General features: G+C 42.4%; 1 protein-coding gene across 1 annotated transcript in view; it reads right to left on the reverse strand.

Annotated features, from left to right (window-relative positions):
• Cpe (carboxypeptidase E) overlaps nt 1-11,980 on the reverse strand; it is a 101,811-nt gene extending 89,831 nt beyond the window's left edge. Inside the window, exon 1 of the mRNA XM_059244790.1 lies at nt 11,567-11,980. Within this exon, the coding sequence (XP_059100773.1) occupies nt 11,567-11,873 (307 nt within the window). The 5' untranslated portion in view covers nt 11,874-11,980. The remainder of the gene's footprint in view (nt 1-11,566) is intronic.
• Between the last annotated feature and the right edge of the window lie 4,361 nt (nt 11,981-16,341).

Below are 16,341 nucleotides of genomic sequence, written 5' to 3' on the forward strand. Positions count from 1 at the left end.
ACTTGCAACGTTGTTGAAATTTTTCAAATGAAAAATATCACCAAATTGGATCTCAGCACTTGGGATTCAGAAGCAGGTCTATGAGTTTGAGGCCAGTCTGGTTTACATTGCAAGTTTCAGGACAGCCAGGGCTACATAACAGAGAGATCCTGTCCTCAAAAAAATAATTTTAAAAAAATCAGAAAACTGGCTAGATCATACCTATAATGTCAGGAAGAAAAAAAATTATCCTAGAGATGCAACTCAATTGGTAGCGTGCTTGCCTAGCATGCACAGAGCTCTGGACCAGGCCCTTACTTCCAACATTTGGGAGGTTGAGACAAGGTCATTTTCAACTGCATAGAGAGCTGGAAGCCAGTCCGAAATACAGGAGATCCTAACACACACAGAAAAAATAATCAATTACATGTTTGTTTGCTTGTTTGTTTGTTTTATCTGAATTAGGTTAGCTTTCAGACACTGCAATGTACCAAATCCCATTAAAAATCATAAGGTTTAAATATATTTAAAATAATGAGCAGACACATATTTTTCCTAAATGTCCGCGAAGGTTCTTCCTCCAAAGACCCACAGCATGTCAAGGCACACTCTGTTAGAGGCATCTATATGTGCGTGGAAGGCTGTCCAAGCACACAGTCTGTCAAGGCACACTGCTTTAGAGGTTATTTATGCATGCATGGAAGGCTGGGAGAGGTTAGGAAGAGACCATGTCAATTGACTGAAGTTCTCACCAAATGTGACAACTGAAGCCACAGGCAGGAAAAATTTTCTCCCAGCTTGACAGACACATTGAACCTCTTTTATAGTTTCTATTTCATGTATCTCAAAACCTACAGGGGAGCATGTTAGTGACTCAGGCCACCTCTGTAGGTTTATGTCCTATTGATGACTTAATTTTCAACATGAATTACAATTGCCATTCCCCCCAGGTGACAGTATTTGGTATTGTACTTCCTTGGTTATCAAGTATTGTCCATCTTGTTGCAAAGACTTCTTCCTCATCATCACACTGTCTGACAGGACCACGTTACACTTTTTTATTCTGATTAGTTTATATCTTTATTTTTGCTATATGAATGTCTTGCTTACACGTAGGTCTCTTCATCATGTAAGTGCCTGGTCCCTGTGGATGTCAGAAGAGGGCATCAGATCCCCTGGAACAGGAGTTACAGGCAGCTGAGCAACTGTATAGGTGCTGGGGATTGAGCCAAGGTCCTCTACAAGAGCAGCCTGTGTTCTTAACCTCCCAGTAATCTCTCCAGCGCCCCACATTATTCTTAACAAATATTGAAATGATGTTTACTTGAAAATTAAATGTCACGTGTGGCTGCGTGTAGTCCTTCCTTCACAGTTTCCAGGGTTGTTCACCAGAGGACTAGAAGCCTTTTTGTACTTCGGTTCTGATTTAGCCAGACTGAGGCACCACAACATACAAAGAGGAGCTGCATTTGGCTTTGTTGTTGTTTTAACATTTGTTTGCTTGTTTTGTGTGCAGGGGCAGGTGGACGTGTGGATAGGGCTGCGCTATGGAGAATGTGTGTGTGTGTGTGGAGGGTGGAGGACATCCAGCGGGAGTTGGCTCTCTTCTTCCATCATGTGGGTTCCAGGAACCAACCTCAGGTCCTCAGGCTTGGTGGTGGGCACCTTTACCTGCTGAACCATCTCACCTGCCCAGAACCATGCCTAAAGAACAACCAGATCTGATGGCTCACGTATAGTGAGGACTTTATGAATAAAGGACCAGAAAGAGAAATAGTTCCAATCTAGGGCATTAACATAGGACCCTACTGCTGATAAAAAAATTATGTATGCCAGACACTATGAATATAACAATAAAGTAGGCCGGGTGGTAGTGGTGCACGCCTTTAATCCCAGCACTTGGAAAACAGAGGTAGACAGATCTCTGTGAGTTTGAGGTCGGCCTGGTCTACAGAGCTAGTTCCAGGGCAGCTAGAACTGTTACACAGAGAAACCCTGTTTTGAAAAATCAAAAACAATAAAGCTCAGAGAGATGGCTCATTTCTCCTCAAGAATATGAGAAGGAAGACAAAACTGTGCGCTGGCGTAACTATTAGCTTGCACACTTACAAGTGATGGCCGGCAAGGTGGGTACATCTAACATGTTTTGTCACTCCTTTTGAAGCATTAATTCCTTCATTAATGTATTGAGAATCTACTACAGACCCAACAGACACCTTGAATAGTTTACCCTCAAAATGTACAGTCACTATCCTGGGTCCAGAAAATGACCGATCCGTTAGAAAACCTATTTTTAAGAAATGGGAAAGAGCCAGCAAGCTGGTTCAGGGAGTAAAAATGATTGCCAACAGGCTGGATGGCCTGAGTTCAACCTCTAGAACCCACATGGTAGCAGAGAACCAACGATGACGGAAAGTCATCCTCTGACCTCCACATGTGTGCCGTGACATGCAGGAGCCCATATGTACTCACACGTACACAAATAAATAAATAAGTAAAAAAAAAAAAAGGGGGGGGGGAGAAGGGGAGGAAGATATACCAATATATAACTTGGTAACGTGAAAACTTAATACCGACATAAAAATGTGTCTTAAACTCTGAGAGCATGGTTTTCATTAGGTATTTGGACTTGTTCATTTATTATCTTAGTGACATTTTAAGCCTGTTTATCTTCCAGACAATTTTAGAAAACTTCATTTATAAATGGTCGTAAGTCATTCCAGCCTCCTGGCAGCTCTAGTATGTTTGACTAAGAAATTAAAGGAAAGGATGGCCCTCCAGAGAGAAGAAAACTCCAGCACAAGCAATACTCAAACCGTGGGCTCTCAGAGGATCTTACAGATATGTTCTCGAAGTCTTTTTTCACAGCTCTGAATTCTGCCATAAAGGAATGGGGGGGGGGTGCAAGGATGTGGATGAGAAGGAACAAGGCTCCTTTATGTAGCTTGCCACAGGCTATCCTTGTCTAAGGAAAGAGAAGCAATACAGACTTAACCAAAATATGCCTATTTTAAGACATGGGTCCCCATAAATCCTCTTTAAATAGCCTGCTGGAAAAATAAACACCCCGAGTTACCTGTCTTTCTTAAAATAAAACTCTTAATAATTTTTTAGAGATTTATTGATTGTATTATTTTATGTGAGTGAATGTTTTGTCTGCATGTGTGTGTATGTACATTTAGCTATATAGTGACAACAGAGTACATTCATTTTGTAGGGAATAAGATCATGCGACAGTATCTTTGCAAAGGAAGAAAATTCAGATACTTTCTTCCTCCTCTTCTCCCCAAGTGCTTGGGGTTGGACGAAGACATAATAAGTGAGTGCCCACCACTGACTGAACTATATCCCCAACCCCTGATTTTTCTTTTCAATATTTCAACAGAAGAAGGACCCTGCACACTCCAAATCCTATGAAGGCAAGCACTAATTCCTTGTGTGCCATAGACATACAGATGTTGTTAATTCAGAACCCAACTTGGAGGCATGCCTAAAGAAAGCCAGCTATGGACAAATGTGTCCCCGGGCTCATTATGTGGCTGAGCATGGTGATACATGCCTGGGTGTTCATGACTCAAATGAATCAGACCACAACCACAAATTAGGGTCTAGAGAGTTGACTCAGCAGTGAAGAGCATTTGTTGCTCTTGCATAGGACCAAAGTTCTATCCCCTGCACCCAATAGCAGCTCACAGCCATCTGTAACTCCAGTCCCAGGAGATCCATGCTCTCTTCTAACCTCCAAAGACACCAGACATGCACATTCACACATGCAAGCAAAATACTTATTCACACAAAATAAATAAATCTTTCAATTAATTTTAAAGACAGGACTATTTTTCTCTCTTCTTTTGATATCTACAGCTAAAAGGGAGGAAGAGAAGAGAGCAAGATGGCATGTTAATATTCACTGGCCTCTCCAAGCTGACCTCAAGCTGACCCCAGAGGCACCCAGTAAGCACTCACACAAGAGCAGGGGCAAATGTGGATCAAGCGCTCAGAAGCTGTGGGGGAATGTGTGACCGCATTTTAAGAGGACAATAGCCAAAAATTACTGAAGTAAAAGAAACAGCTTAGAAATGATTATTTTTTTAATTTAGTATACAAAGTATGAGATGTCGATAGATATTGAATACCAATCTGAAATTTTAAGTATTTTAAGATGGTGTCTGCTCTTACAATTGTCTTGCCACCATCAAAACTTAGACAAAAATCTACGTCTGTCGTATTTTAGAGTGTGTTTCTACACAGCACTGTTAAACTATATATCTATACAGTAAATACATGAGATTTATTTTGTTGCTGTTTTGTTTGTTTTCACAACGGATTTGAGTCTTGGGAAAAATCCACTTAAACAGCTGATTTCTCTTTGTTGGGAGTGTGGGATGGTCAGTGGATTGTGCCAATTTGAAGCTGTTTCCAAAATCATAGCATCTAATCCCCTAGTGCTGGAGAAGTCCAGAATCTGGGTTAACATTTACAGAGTTCCCACAATAATAAGACTGATTTTCTCTAGTAAATGTAAACAAAACCATCTGTGCTAACATCACAAATGAAACTATTTTGTTAGGACCACAGCACTTTAAAACCAGAAACTGAACCCTGCCTCCTCCAACACAAACTGTTCCATTCTGTAAATGCCTTCTCCTGTGTCCACTATCTCTATGTTCGCAGCACCCAGGATAGAATGGGGAAGGCCACAAGCATGGAATCGGTATGCAACAGACTTTTTCCAGAATTGAGGCTGTTATCGGAGTTGGACATTGAATTTCATCTTCTGTGAAAGGGCAAACCCAAGGCAGGTCTCGTGTCCATAGTCTCAGCACTTGGAAGACTGAGGCAGGATGATCATTGCTATTTTGAGGCCAGCATGAGGTATACACAGTAGGTTAGAGGTCATCCTAGCTTTGTGATGGTACACACCCCTGTACTGTCAAAGGAAGGAAGGAGGAGTGGAGGAGAGGAGAGGAAGGAAGGAAGGAAGGAAGGAGTGGAGGAGAGGAAGGAATAGAGGAAGGAAGGAAGGAAGGATGGATGGAAGGAAGGAGTGGAGGAGAAGAAGGAAAAGAAAGGAAGAAAGAAAGAAAGAAAGAAAGAAAGAAAGAAAGAAAGAAAGAAAGAAAGAAAGAAAGAAAGGAAGGAAGGAAGAAAGAAGAAAGAAGAAAGAAAGAAAGAAAGAAAGAAAGAAAGAAAGAAAGAAAGAAAGAAAGAAAGAAAGAAAGAAAGAAAGAAAGAAAAAGAAAAGACTAAAGAAAGAGACCTGCTAGATGGCTTAGTGGGTTAAGGCACTTGCTATCAAGTTTGAAAACCAGCATTCAATCCTAGAGACCCATAAGGAAAGAGAGAATGTGCAAGCTGACCTCTGATGCTGTGGCACACATCTCTCTCTCACACACACACACACACAGAGAGAGAGAGAGAGAGAGAGAGAGAGAGAGAGAGAGAGCAAATGCATACATGTAAAAAAATTTATAAAAATGTGCTAAGGATTTATCTCAAAAGACCTGATAAACATGATAAAACACTATATATATGAAGAGCATTTATTAAATAATCCCTAAATTAAAGTGGAAGTAGTATTTGCATTATCAGAGATATATTTTCTTTTCATTTTTGAGAAATCTGTTTTGGTGTGAAATGACAGTTACAGTCAAAAGTTTAAAAATTAATTCGTGGCAAAAAAAAAAAAAAGAGTTATAGCTCAGTTGTTCTTGCATAAGACCAAAGTTCCCAGCACACATATGGAGGTTACAGCCATCTGAAATCCCAGCTCCAGGGGTCACAGCGCCCTCTTCTGGCCTCCACTAAGAACAGGCACACACAAGGTGCACATACGTTCATTCAGGCAAAACACTCAAACCCATAAAATAAAAACACATACTTAGTTGTTTAAAAAATAGTGGTCAGGATTTTTACCACCCTAAACATGGTCAAATATATGATTTGACTTTAGCTGTAGATCCAAGGTGCTTCTGGGGGCGGGGTGAAATTGCTGTAAATGGCGATATCCGGGTAAAAGTGAAACTCTCTGGATTTACATAGTTGGTGTGATTTAGGCAGAGGAACTAGAGACCTCATTAGGACAGCATCCCTTCTAGATCTGAACATGAGGGAGCTGTCTACCATGAGCAAGCAAATCTGATAAATTATGGGCTTCTCCCAATTCCCCTGACAAGCAAAACCACAGCAAGGCATTTTTTTTTTAGCAGCCTAAATTTAACTTGAAAGTTTTTTTTTAGGTTCATTTTAAAAATACATGATCTACACCCTTCAAAACAGGTTTTACTTGAAATGAAATATCCTTAAATGAAGTTTTGGGGTTTTTTTTAAATGATTGTTGTAGAACCAGGATGCTTTTACAATAAACAGGTTTCTATAAAAAGCAAAATATTTGCTAGTCTCAGAAAGTTATTCCTGAGTGTACTGTCCTAGGCAACTCTCTGGGTTTTATTTAAGCATTTGCCCTGTAATATTCTACATACCCCACCTTCATCTTTTGGGATAACTCATTTGGGGACAGTTTAAGATGTAAGTAGAGCATCTGGAAAGAATTAAAATTTCCTGCAACATAAGCAGTTCTTCTCTTTGGCTAGGTTTTATTCTAAAGAGCCATATCATGAATTTTTAAAGAAATAGAAACATTCACAGGCAGATGAATTCATGCAGTTCCAATAATTACTGGGAAGGGAAGAACACACTTAAACATCCTTCCCATTTGAGCTCATTTGATCTACCAGCTAGCTTCTGAGGGGTCTTCTCTGTGACATTGTCAAGTGTATGGTTGGGATATCATGTCCTGAGGGATAATAAAATCAGAGCCTGGCCGGGCGGTGGTGGCGCACGCCTTTAATCCCAGCACTCGGGAGGCAGAGCCAGGCGGATCTCTGTGAGTTCAAGGCCAGCCTGGGCTACCAAGTGAGTCCCAGGAAAGGCGCAAAGCTACACAGAGAAACCCTGTCTCGAAAAACAAACAAAAAAAAAAAAATCAGAGCCTGGAGAAGTGCAGCTTCGCTGTTTAAAGCAAGCACACATTTCCTCCTGTGCAACACTCATCACTGGCGCGCATTTTATTATTTTTTACATTTATTTGTGTGACAGCGTATGAACGTGGCCATGCACGCTGTCACTTTGAGTGTAGAGGTCTGAGGACAGCCTGAGGGAGTCAGCTCTCTCCCTCTACCATGGAGGTCCCGGAGACTGAATTCATAGCTTCAGGTTGGCTATAAGTCTCTTTACCCACTAAGCCATCCCACCATCCACTCATGCCATTTTTTAAGTCAAAATTCACTAAAAAAATTCTTGCTGATTATACCTGAAACTTTTATTCAACTTTTCTTCTAAAAGGCAATTTAACTGTATAAAATAAAGGCATCTAAGAGCAAAGACTTTCCAGTTCAACCACACGGCAAGGACATCCATGAACCTAGTGGATTCCTCCATTATGAAAAACTGTATGTAATAAAATACGACTATACCCATTCCTGTGATTCTTTATATTATACTTCTGGCATGCTCACATGTATTGTGGCATGTCCTTCATCATGGCCTCATTTGGTAATGCACAGTTTTGCCTGTTTGGGAAAGCATGTATTTATTCAACAGATACCCACTGAGTGGCCACCATACCTGAAGCATTGTTGCATTAGTTTCTTTGCTGCTTTGGCCACCAGAGCCAGTTAAGGACCAAAGGGTTTCCTGCAGCTTACAGTTGGTGATCTATTCCACTGTAGTGGGGAAGACGCCATGATGGAGGAAGAAGGCAGCCAGCGGGTCACATTTCATTGGCAGTCAAGAACCAGAGAGTGAACAAGGAGTGGGGCTGAAATATAAACCCTCAAGGCATGCCCCTATAACCTTCCTCCAGATATGGTCTACCTCCTAAAGGTTTCACAGCCTCCGTACCATTACCACCAGTGTACTGGTGTTCAAACACCTGAGCCTACAGGGGACGTTTCATACCCAATCTACAAGAACTGTACGAAACATTTAAGGTTTAAAAACAAAAACCAAAAACCAAAGTAAAACCCCTAAGCACATAGTTACTAGAAGAACACACAGGCCAACAAAAGAAATGTCATAGCATTGGTGATATTAACTGTTACTACTAATTAAGAACTCTATATCTATCATCTCATTTATCATGCGGTTGTCATTTTACAGGTGATATGTGACCATAGTGAGAAGGTAATTAATTGGCTTTCCCACTAGCACTCAGCTGAAAACAAAGAGCAGGACTTGAACTCAAGTCCTCTAACATTGAAACTATCATTGTCTTTACCCTTTGTTTTCCAAAGAATCATGGAAACACATAGAAAGAACCCCAGTGCAGAAAAACTTGGGAAGGCGTGAAAAATCCAGTTCCAAATACCTTCCACTGATGTTGAGATAGGTAGACAGGTCATGACCTTCAGCAATTTCATCCTAAATTCTTTAGGAAAACAAGTTAGATCGCCAAGGAAAATACCCGTTTTGTTCACCTGAAGGAAGAACCATGAAGATAGTCTCAAAGAATGAGCACTAAGTTCCTACTGAGTAAAATGGTCTGTCAGATTGAAACAAATCAAGACCCCCCACTTTAAAACAAATAAAAGGCAAACATCTGTGAAGAAGAAAATTGTAAGAACTGGAGGAAAGACAACCAGGCCAGGATACCACCAGCAGTAGGGTGGGCAGCGGTTCTGAGACATCTGATAAAGACACTCCACTGAAGACCTATAAAATCAATCCTTAATAGTAAGATAATGAATGCCAATACTGTATTTTATGCACCCAACAGGGCTGGGGGGATGGAGCTCAGTGAAAGTGTTTATTATTAATTATTAATGATGCTGAGAAATTTTTAAATGTACAAACCTGTTTTTCTTATTTATCTAATGCTTGTCAAACAATGCACCACTGAATGAACTTAGGAAATTCCGGGGTGACCTGTTACCCTTTATTATCTTTCCAAAGAATGTGAGTGCAAAAGACAAGAGACTTTATCCCTTAGGTCAACCAATGTGGTACGTGGGAGAGATGATTCTTTGCTACTTTTCATGTCAAAGCTGCCTCTTTGGGTTGGGAATATGCTGGCCTGCCATACACCAGCCCTAGATTCTACCCCAAGCCTGAGCAGTCTGAGCATGGAATATAAGGTTATAGCCCAGATCAGTCTCTCCTCCCTTCCGCTGGCCAATCACAAGTCAATCAAGAATGTAACTTCTGGCAAAAGCCCTGTTGACTCATTCAGTCCAAAAATAACTCTTGACCTTGTGTGGTTCGGTTCAGATTCTCCTCCAGAATCTCACATCTATCTTCACTGACTGTCAGCTCCTGCTTGCCTGTAATCAGTTCACACTAATTCATACCAAATTGGCTAGGCAAAAATAAAAACACACACTCCATCAAAATCTCTGTTTGTTTGTTTGATTTTGTTTTGTTTTCAAGCTCTGTAGGTATTTTGTCAGCATAACATGTTTCATCACAATATTTGGCAAATATATATTGGCACTCAGGAACTTTAAATTTTTACAGATTTGGGGGGAAATAGGTCCAAAATAATCCTTCCAGTCTGTGAGAGAGAAAATCCATGCTCTCGAGAATGTGTTTAAAATGGCATTTCAGCTGTGAATCAGGTTGACTTCCCAAAAGCAAGTTTGAACTACATGTAAACAATTATTGTTCCAAACAAATGGATTTTTAACCCTGGACAGAACGGTCTGAGCATTCGGATCCTATGACTTAGATATAAATTAAGAAAGGTTTCTTCTCTGCATATTTTAGCAAGTCAAAAATCAACCTGATTCCTATTGAATCCTCACAGAATGTGTGTAGATATTTTTTTCACTGACGATTTCAAAATGGGATTTCCTGATTGTGCATGTGTGCATGAATGTGTACATATATGCTTTCTGATTGTGCATGTGTGCATGAATGTGTACATGTGTACCTTCTTGTTTGCTTGCTGGGGGTTTCAACAAGTATCTGCTCCTCTAACCAAAGGAAACTTTGAGTTGTTGCCCTCCTCGTTGTTGAGACTATGTTGCCTTGCTAGGGCTTCGTTGTTGTTTGGAGACTATGCCTTGCTAGCGCTTCATTATGTCGACTAAATCTATTTAGAAATAACCACGATTTTTTTTTTTTTTTTGGTTTTAGGGTTTTCAGGGCAAATTCATCCACATCCTTTTAATTGCCTTATTTGCATTGTTTTTCTAAAGGCTTATTATTTGATCAGCCCATACACTCCACCTTGAAAGACCCAGGTATCTCTACTATCACCTATGGTAATCCTTTCTATACCATGGGAAAACTGCTGGCCACTGGCTAAACTATGCAGGCACCTGAATGCATGGCTCAGAGATAGAGACTTATTCAGCCTTCATAGATTGCATCCTACAACGGAAAAGAAAAAAGAAAATAAAAAGAAAGAAAAGAAAGGAGGAGAAAAAGGAAAAAGTCAGGAGTGGTGGGAAACACCCATAATCCCATTAGGATTTGGAAGCTGGAGGATCAGGAGTTCAAGACCAATTTAGACTACATTTCAAATGCAAGGCCAAGCTAAGCGACCAAGAGACCCAGTGAGGAAAGAAAATGGGAGGGGGAGATGGAGGAAGGGAGACTGTCCATGTCCTGCAGTGAGAATTTTCAGCCAAGCTTTTGTGCTTTCTTCACCGTTAAAAAAATAAAAAATAAAAAGCATTCCGTGCTGATTGTAGTGCTCAGACCACTTTAGCAGGCCATCTTTAGGATCAACAGAAAGCTCAGGCCTAAATCATTTCTAAAGAGCATAAACATAACCCAAAAGGTCCCAAAACATGGTTTAAAATATCCTTGTAATACTAAGCCCACAGCCTTTAACATAAATCAAAACGTGCTTTAACATACTCTGAAGGAAAAATGCCTAACACGATGGTTCCAGGAGATAAAACCGGGTCATGAACTATTCATCTCAGAGTGGTTAAAGCAGAGGGACAAAATGTAATGTTCTATTTTCTCTTCGTAAGGCCATCTGCAGTTTCTGGATTTGTATGCCTGTCAGAGATTCCCTTTTCCATCCTGGTAGGAAAGAGCTACATCTAGGCACACGGCGCGACACCTAGATCATCAATATCCTTTTAAAATTTGCCAGCACCCACGGCCTAATGCTCACACATGGGCAGAGGTGGGTGCGCAGAGCCTGCAGCGCCCAATAAGCTGGTCCTTTGGAAATTCTCAAACAAATGATAAATGACTCTTTCCAGTTCTCCCCTGAGACCCCGCCTTCTGCACCTTATTTTCCACTCGTGTCTGCAGGGAAGGTGTTCGCAGAGAATTCCGGAGAACTCACGATGTCATGCTGTTTAGAGTTTGACCCATCTGTGAGGGTGAATACCCGGGGAGCGAGCACTGGGATTTGCTTGCCTGTTACTCCTGCCCTTATCGCTCCAGCCTCCCTCGCCTGTGTTCACCAAAAAGGGAGTCGGAGATATGAACGATGGGGAAGAGGCTGGGCGCTCGGTTCCTTTCCCGCTTCCCACCGTCCATCCAAGCATCCTCCACCGGGAATCAGCACCGGGCCCACCTCTCCTCCTTCCCGTCCCTGGGGCCCCTCAGCAGGCAGGGTACTTACCGGGCTCATGGATCCCGGGGTTGTCAGACAGCTCGATGACCAGGAGCTCCCGGCCCTCGAAGCTGCGCCCCACCGTGTAGATCCTGCTGATGGCGGTGCACTGCAGCCAGACCGACACCAGCGCCTCGCGCAGCTCGGGGTAGCGGTGGTACTCGAAGGAGATGCCGTCCTCCTGCTGCAGCCGCCGGCGCCGCCGCATGCCAGCCGCGGGCGCCCCGGGATCCTGGGCTTCCGCCGTCAGCAGCCACCCGCCGGCCACCAGGGCAGCGCATAACGCCAGCAGCACTCGTCCTCCGCGCCGGGCCATCGCGTCCCCGCGAGCTGCACCGCAGGCCTCTTTTGTCTTCCCCGGGCCCGGGTGGAGTTGGCGAGCTCAGCACCAGCCTCCTCTCGCCTCACCTTCCAGGGCTCAATGAGCGGTGGTGCGCGCTGGGGCCACCCAGAGGACAGCGGTGACGCGGCGGCTCTGCACGCTGCACTACCCGCCCCGGGGAGCGGGAGCTAGGAGGCCCAGCACAGGGCTGGCAGCCGCCAGGGATGCGGGCGTGATTCCTTGGCTCAGACCCAAAAGCCAAATGGCGCCAGGGACCAGGCAGGTGGAATGACACCTAAAGCCTCGGCTCAGGAAGGCTGTTGTCAATGAGAGGGAACCAGGACCCAGGACCATGCTTGTAGAAGACACATTCTTGGGTTGTTAGTAGAGCTTTTTAAGGTAGCATCTCCAGGATTTCCACCTGGACGCATCAGAATGTAGGGCGGGACTGAGAAGCAACCAGCTGCTGCCTTCTCTCCCTGAACATCACTGCTTCAATAGTCCAAATTTAAGGGCTGTGATGTCACACCGTAGCAAGGTCCGGCTAGAAATCAGAACACTGCATTTTGATGTAAAGATGCTTTCTACCAGTTAACAGATGCTGTCTTTAACAATTAACAGATACTGTCTTTAATTGTATTTAGACATACTCCTGTGTCCTTCTAGGAAAAAAAATAATGAAGCAGGACAATATCCTTTGCAAGCAGATCTATACCAGTTATCTTCTGTGGCACCCTGAAAAAACACAAAATAAGATCCTGCTCATGAATTAGACAAAGGATTTAGTCTGGCATTACGATTAAATCCTACAATGGAGGAAAGACAGACAGATGGCATCTCCATGCCTTTCACAATGTGGCTGCAAAAATACAAAAGCAGGGGCTTGAATGACCACCCTTAGGTAGGACTTGTATTTGGGGAGCAACATCTGCAAAGGTTGCCATTTGGATTTGAAAACAGCATGGATCTGAATAAATAATCCACAGAGTATGGCCACCAAGAAGAAAGACTGAACACCAGCTGCACAATGTTTCATGGTGGACTTTTTTTTTTTTTCCTCAGATACCTCTTTCTCCACCGTCTAATAATACACTGTCCTGAATAAAACCTGTCACCTGGAAAGGAATCCAGATCTATAAATAACTTCATTAGATTTTTTTTTTTTAAAGTGGAGCATGAAACACCGACTGGACATACCTTCCCTTCCAGACTCTTTGGTCTCGGAAGCAGCTAGAGAGCAAAGGGAACTTGGTTGTCCGGGAAGTGACACCAATAAGACTAACAGGTTGTATGACCCCCGTGGCTCTAAGAAGACCCACTGCCTTCCAAAGTCGACCTGTGGCAGATGTGGCTGCCCTGTGTACATCCCACACCCCATCCCATCCTCCACCCCCTGAGAAATCATAACCAGAGTGCCATAGCTAAGGCACAAAATATTAGTAGCCTTGGTGAATGAGGCACCGAAAACTTGTCTGTCACACTCTCAGGGAACAACCCTAACGCAAACAAGGCAGTCATTGTAAGCATCCATTCCATCTTGAGAATTTCAACAATCAGTCAAAAAATAAACACTACTGTTTCGAGGGCTGGAGATGTGGCTTCCCAGTAAAGAGCACAAATACTCTTGCAGAGGACCCAAGTTCAATTCCCAACACCCACAACAGGGGATCACAACTGTCTGCATCTCCAGCTCCAGGGGCTCTGATGCCAGTTCCGGCCTCCCTGAGTACCCTCACCTACACATAAATAAATGGGGGTATGCACATATATAAATAAAACTTTACAGGAAGCAAAAGTCAAATCATGATGGTGTACAGCCATAATCCCAGCATTTAAGAGCCTGAAGCAAGAAGATGGATAGAGAGTTCAAGGCTAGTTTGAGCTAAATAGTGATACTCTGTCTCAAGAAAGTAAATAAAGTGAATAAAAAAAGACAGGCATGTAGCTGAAGTTTTCCTGTGTCCTGCCTGGCCCACGGTCAGGATAAATCTCTCCCACTCACATCCCCCAAATAAACACACAGAGGCTTATATTAATTATAACTGCTTAGCCATTAGCTCAGGCTTATTACTGACTAGCTCTTACACTTAAATTAACTCATAATTCTTAGCTATGGTTAGTCACATGGCTTGGTACCTTGTCTCGGTTCTGCCTTCACATTGCTTCCTCTGTGTCTGGCTGGCAATTCCTGGCTCAGCCTTCCTCTTCCCAGAATTTTCCTTGTCTGCTCACCCCGCCTATACTTCCTGCCTGGCTACTGGCCAATCAGCATTTTATTTATCAACCAATCAGAGCAACACATTCACAGCATACAGAGTGACATCACCATAAGACTGCCAGACATTCTACAGGACACAGGAAGAAGCGACTGAGAGATTCTAGACCTGTAGGTTGAAGATGGATGCCCTAACATTACAGAGGAACTTCGGATGACTGTCCAGGCAGCCAGCTGTCTCTGTCATTCTAGATTTTTTGGAAGTTGCTTACAATGCTCTTCCTGTTTACTTAGGTAATATTATATCCTTCTGAGGTCTTTGATTTAAAGACTAGATAGTTATAATTTTCGTTGATTATGATAAAAGATAAATTAGATATGAAACCTTGGACTCACAAATATTGGATAAATAGAGTATTTTCTTTGAATTTGCCAAATATAAATGGACTAGATGTTAAAACTGTAATTCTTGCTTGATAACTGTTCTATTGTATGTAATTTTACTATGTTAAAGTTAAAACCTTCCTTTATAATTAGACAGAAAAGGGGAAGTGCTGTGGAATGTTGTTCTGTATGTTGTGAATATGTGTTGCTCTGATTGGTTGATAAATAAAATGCTGATTGGCCAGTAGCCAGGCAGGAAGTATAGGCAGGGCAAGCAGACAAGGAGAATTCTGGGAAGAGGAAGAGCTAAGTCAGAAGTTGCCAGCCAGGCACAAAAGAAACAAGATAACAAGGCAGAACTGAGAAAAGGTACCAAGCCACATGGCTAAACATAAATAAGAATTATGGGTTAATTTAAGTGTAAGAGCTAGTCAGTAATAAGCTTGAGCTAATGGCCATACAGTTTGTAAATAATATAAGCCTGTGTGTTTACTTGGGTCTGAGTGGCTGCGGGACTGGTAGGTGAGAGAGATTTGTCCTGACTGCGGGCCAGGTGGGACACAGGAAAACTTCAGCTATAGAGGCATATTTGCCAAGATGCTAACAAAGAGGTTAGCTTCAAATCTCTGTGTCAAATCTCCCACCGCAGCACAGATTTTTTTTTTTCCTTCTCTTCAGACAGGGTCTCATGTAGCCCAGGCCGACCTCAAACTTAGCATAGGTCAGAGACTAGCTTTGAACTCCTGATCTCTTGTCTCCAAGCTCCCAAGTGCTGGCATGTATTATAGTTAGGTGCCTCCTTAACCAGCTACCACAGATTCATTTGGGTGTGGGATGTTTTGGAAGGAAAGTGCCATCCAACTTCCTCACCATAGACAGAGCTTTAGGAAAAACAGCAACACAAAAACCTCCATGCTTCCCACTATGACCAGCCTGTGTTTGATTACTTAGTTCAGAAGTATGACACCAGAGTTATAATTACATTTCTAAAAATCATTCCCCAAAGGGCAACCTTGGAAAAACCAGAGAAAAGAAAACAGAGTGGCTAAAACCAATGACTTCAAAAGTATAGAGTTAAGATGTTCGTGGTAGCAATTTAAAGCAACCTCACTAATTTGTGGCTGGGTGGAGGCGTATTGACTAGTAACCACACACAAACAAGACCCTCTCCTTGAGATCCTCTCCTGTTCCTTGGCTGACTTTTCTTTAACAATGTCACCTTTATGGGTCATAAGGTACTTTTTGTTTTGTTTTTACTTTAAAGGGGAAAAAAGATGGAATTACATTAGCTATATGATATTACTTGAAGAATTCTCTGACATCTTAGATGTCTGTGGCTCTAATCTGTTAAAAAAAAAGTTGGTTAGATTATCCATTCTCTAGTGTTTGAGTATAAGAGAACCATCTAGCTGACTTACAAATCATATGTATGTGCTGGAGCTAGAGCAATAGCCCAGTAATTAAGAGCATTGGCTGCTCTTCCAGAGGACCCAGGTGCAATTCCCAGCATCCACATGATAGCTCATAACTGTCTGTAACTATAGTTCAAGGGGATTCAATGCCATATATATATATATAATTTTTTAAGTACATGTGTGTTCAAGGTTTCATGACTCAGAGTCCAAGGTGAGTTTCAGGCATTAATAATATTCAGTCGCTGGGCAGTGGTGGTGCATGCCTTTGATCGCAGCCAAGTGGATCTCTGTGAGTTCGAGGCTAGCCTGGCCTACAGAGTGAGATCCAGGCACCAAAACTACAGAAAGAAACCCTGTCTCAAAAAACAAAAAACAAAAAAAAAAGAAAAAAGAAAAAAAAAAGAAAGAAAATAATATTCAGCCTTGGATTAGGGTCTGGAGCTCGGTG

The sequence above is a fragment of the Peromyscus eremicus genome, chromosome 17, assembly GCF_949786415.1.
Source record: "Peromyscus eremicus chromosome 17, PerEre_H2_v1, whole genome shotgun sequence".
Classification (NCBI taxonomy): domain Eukaryota; kingdom Metazoa; phylum Chordata; class Mammalia; order Rodentia; family Cricetidae; genus Peromyscus; species Peromyscus eremicus.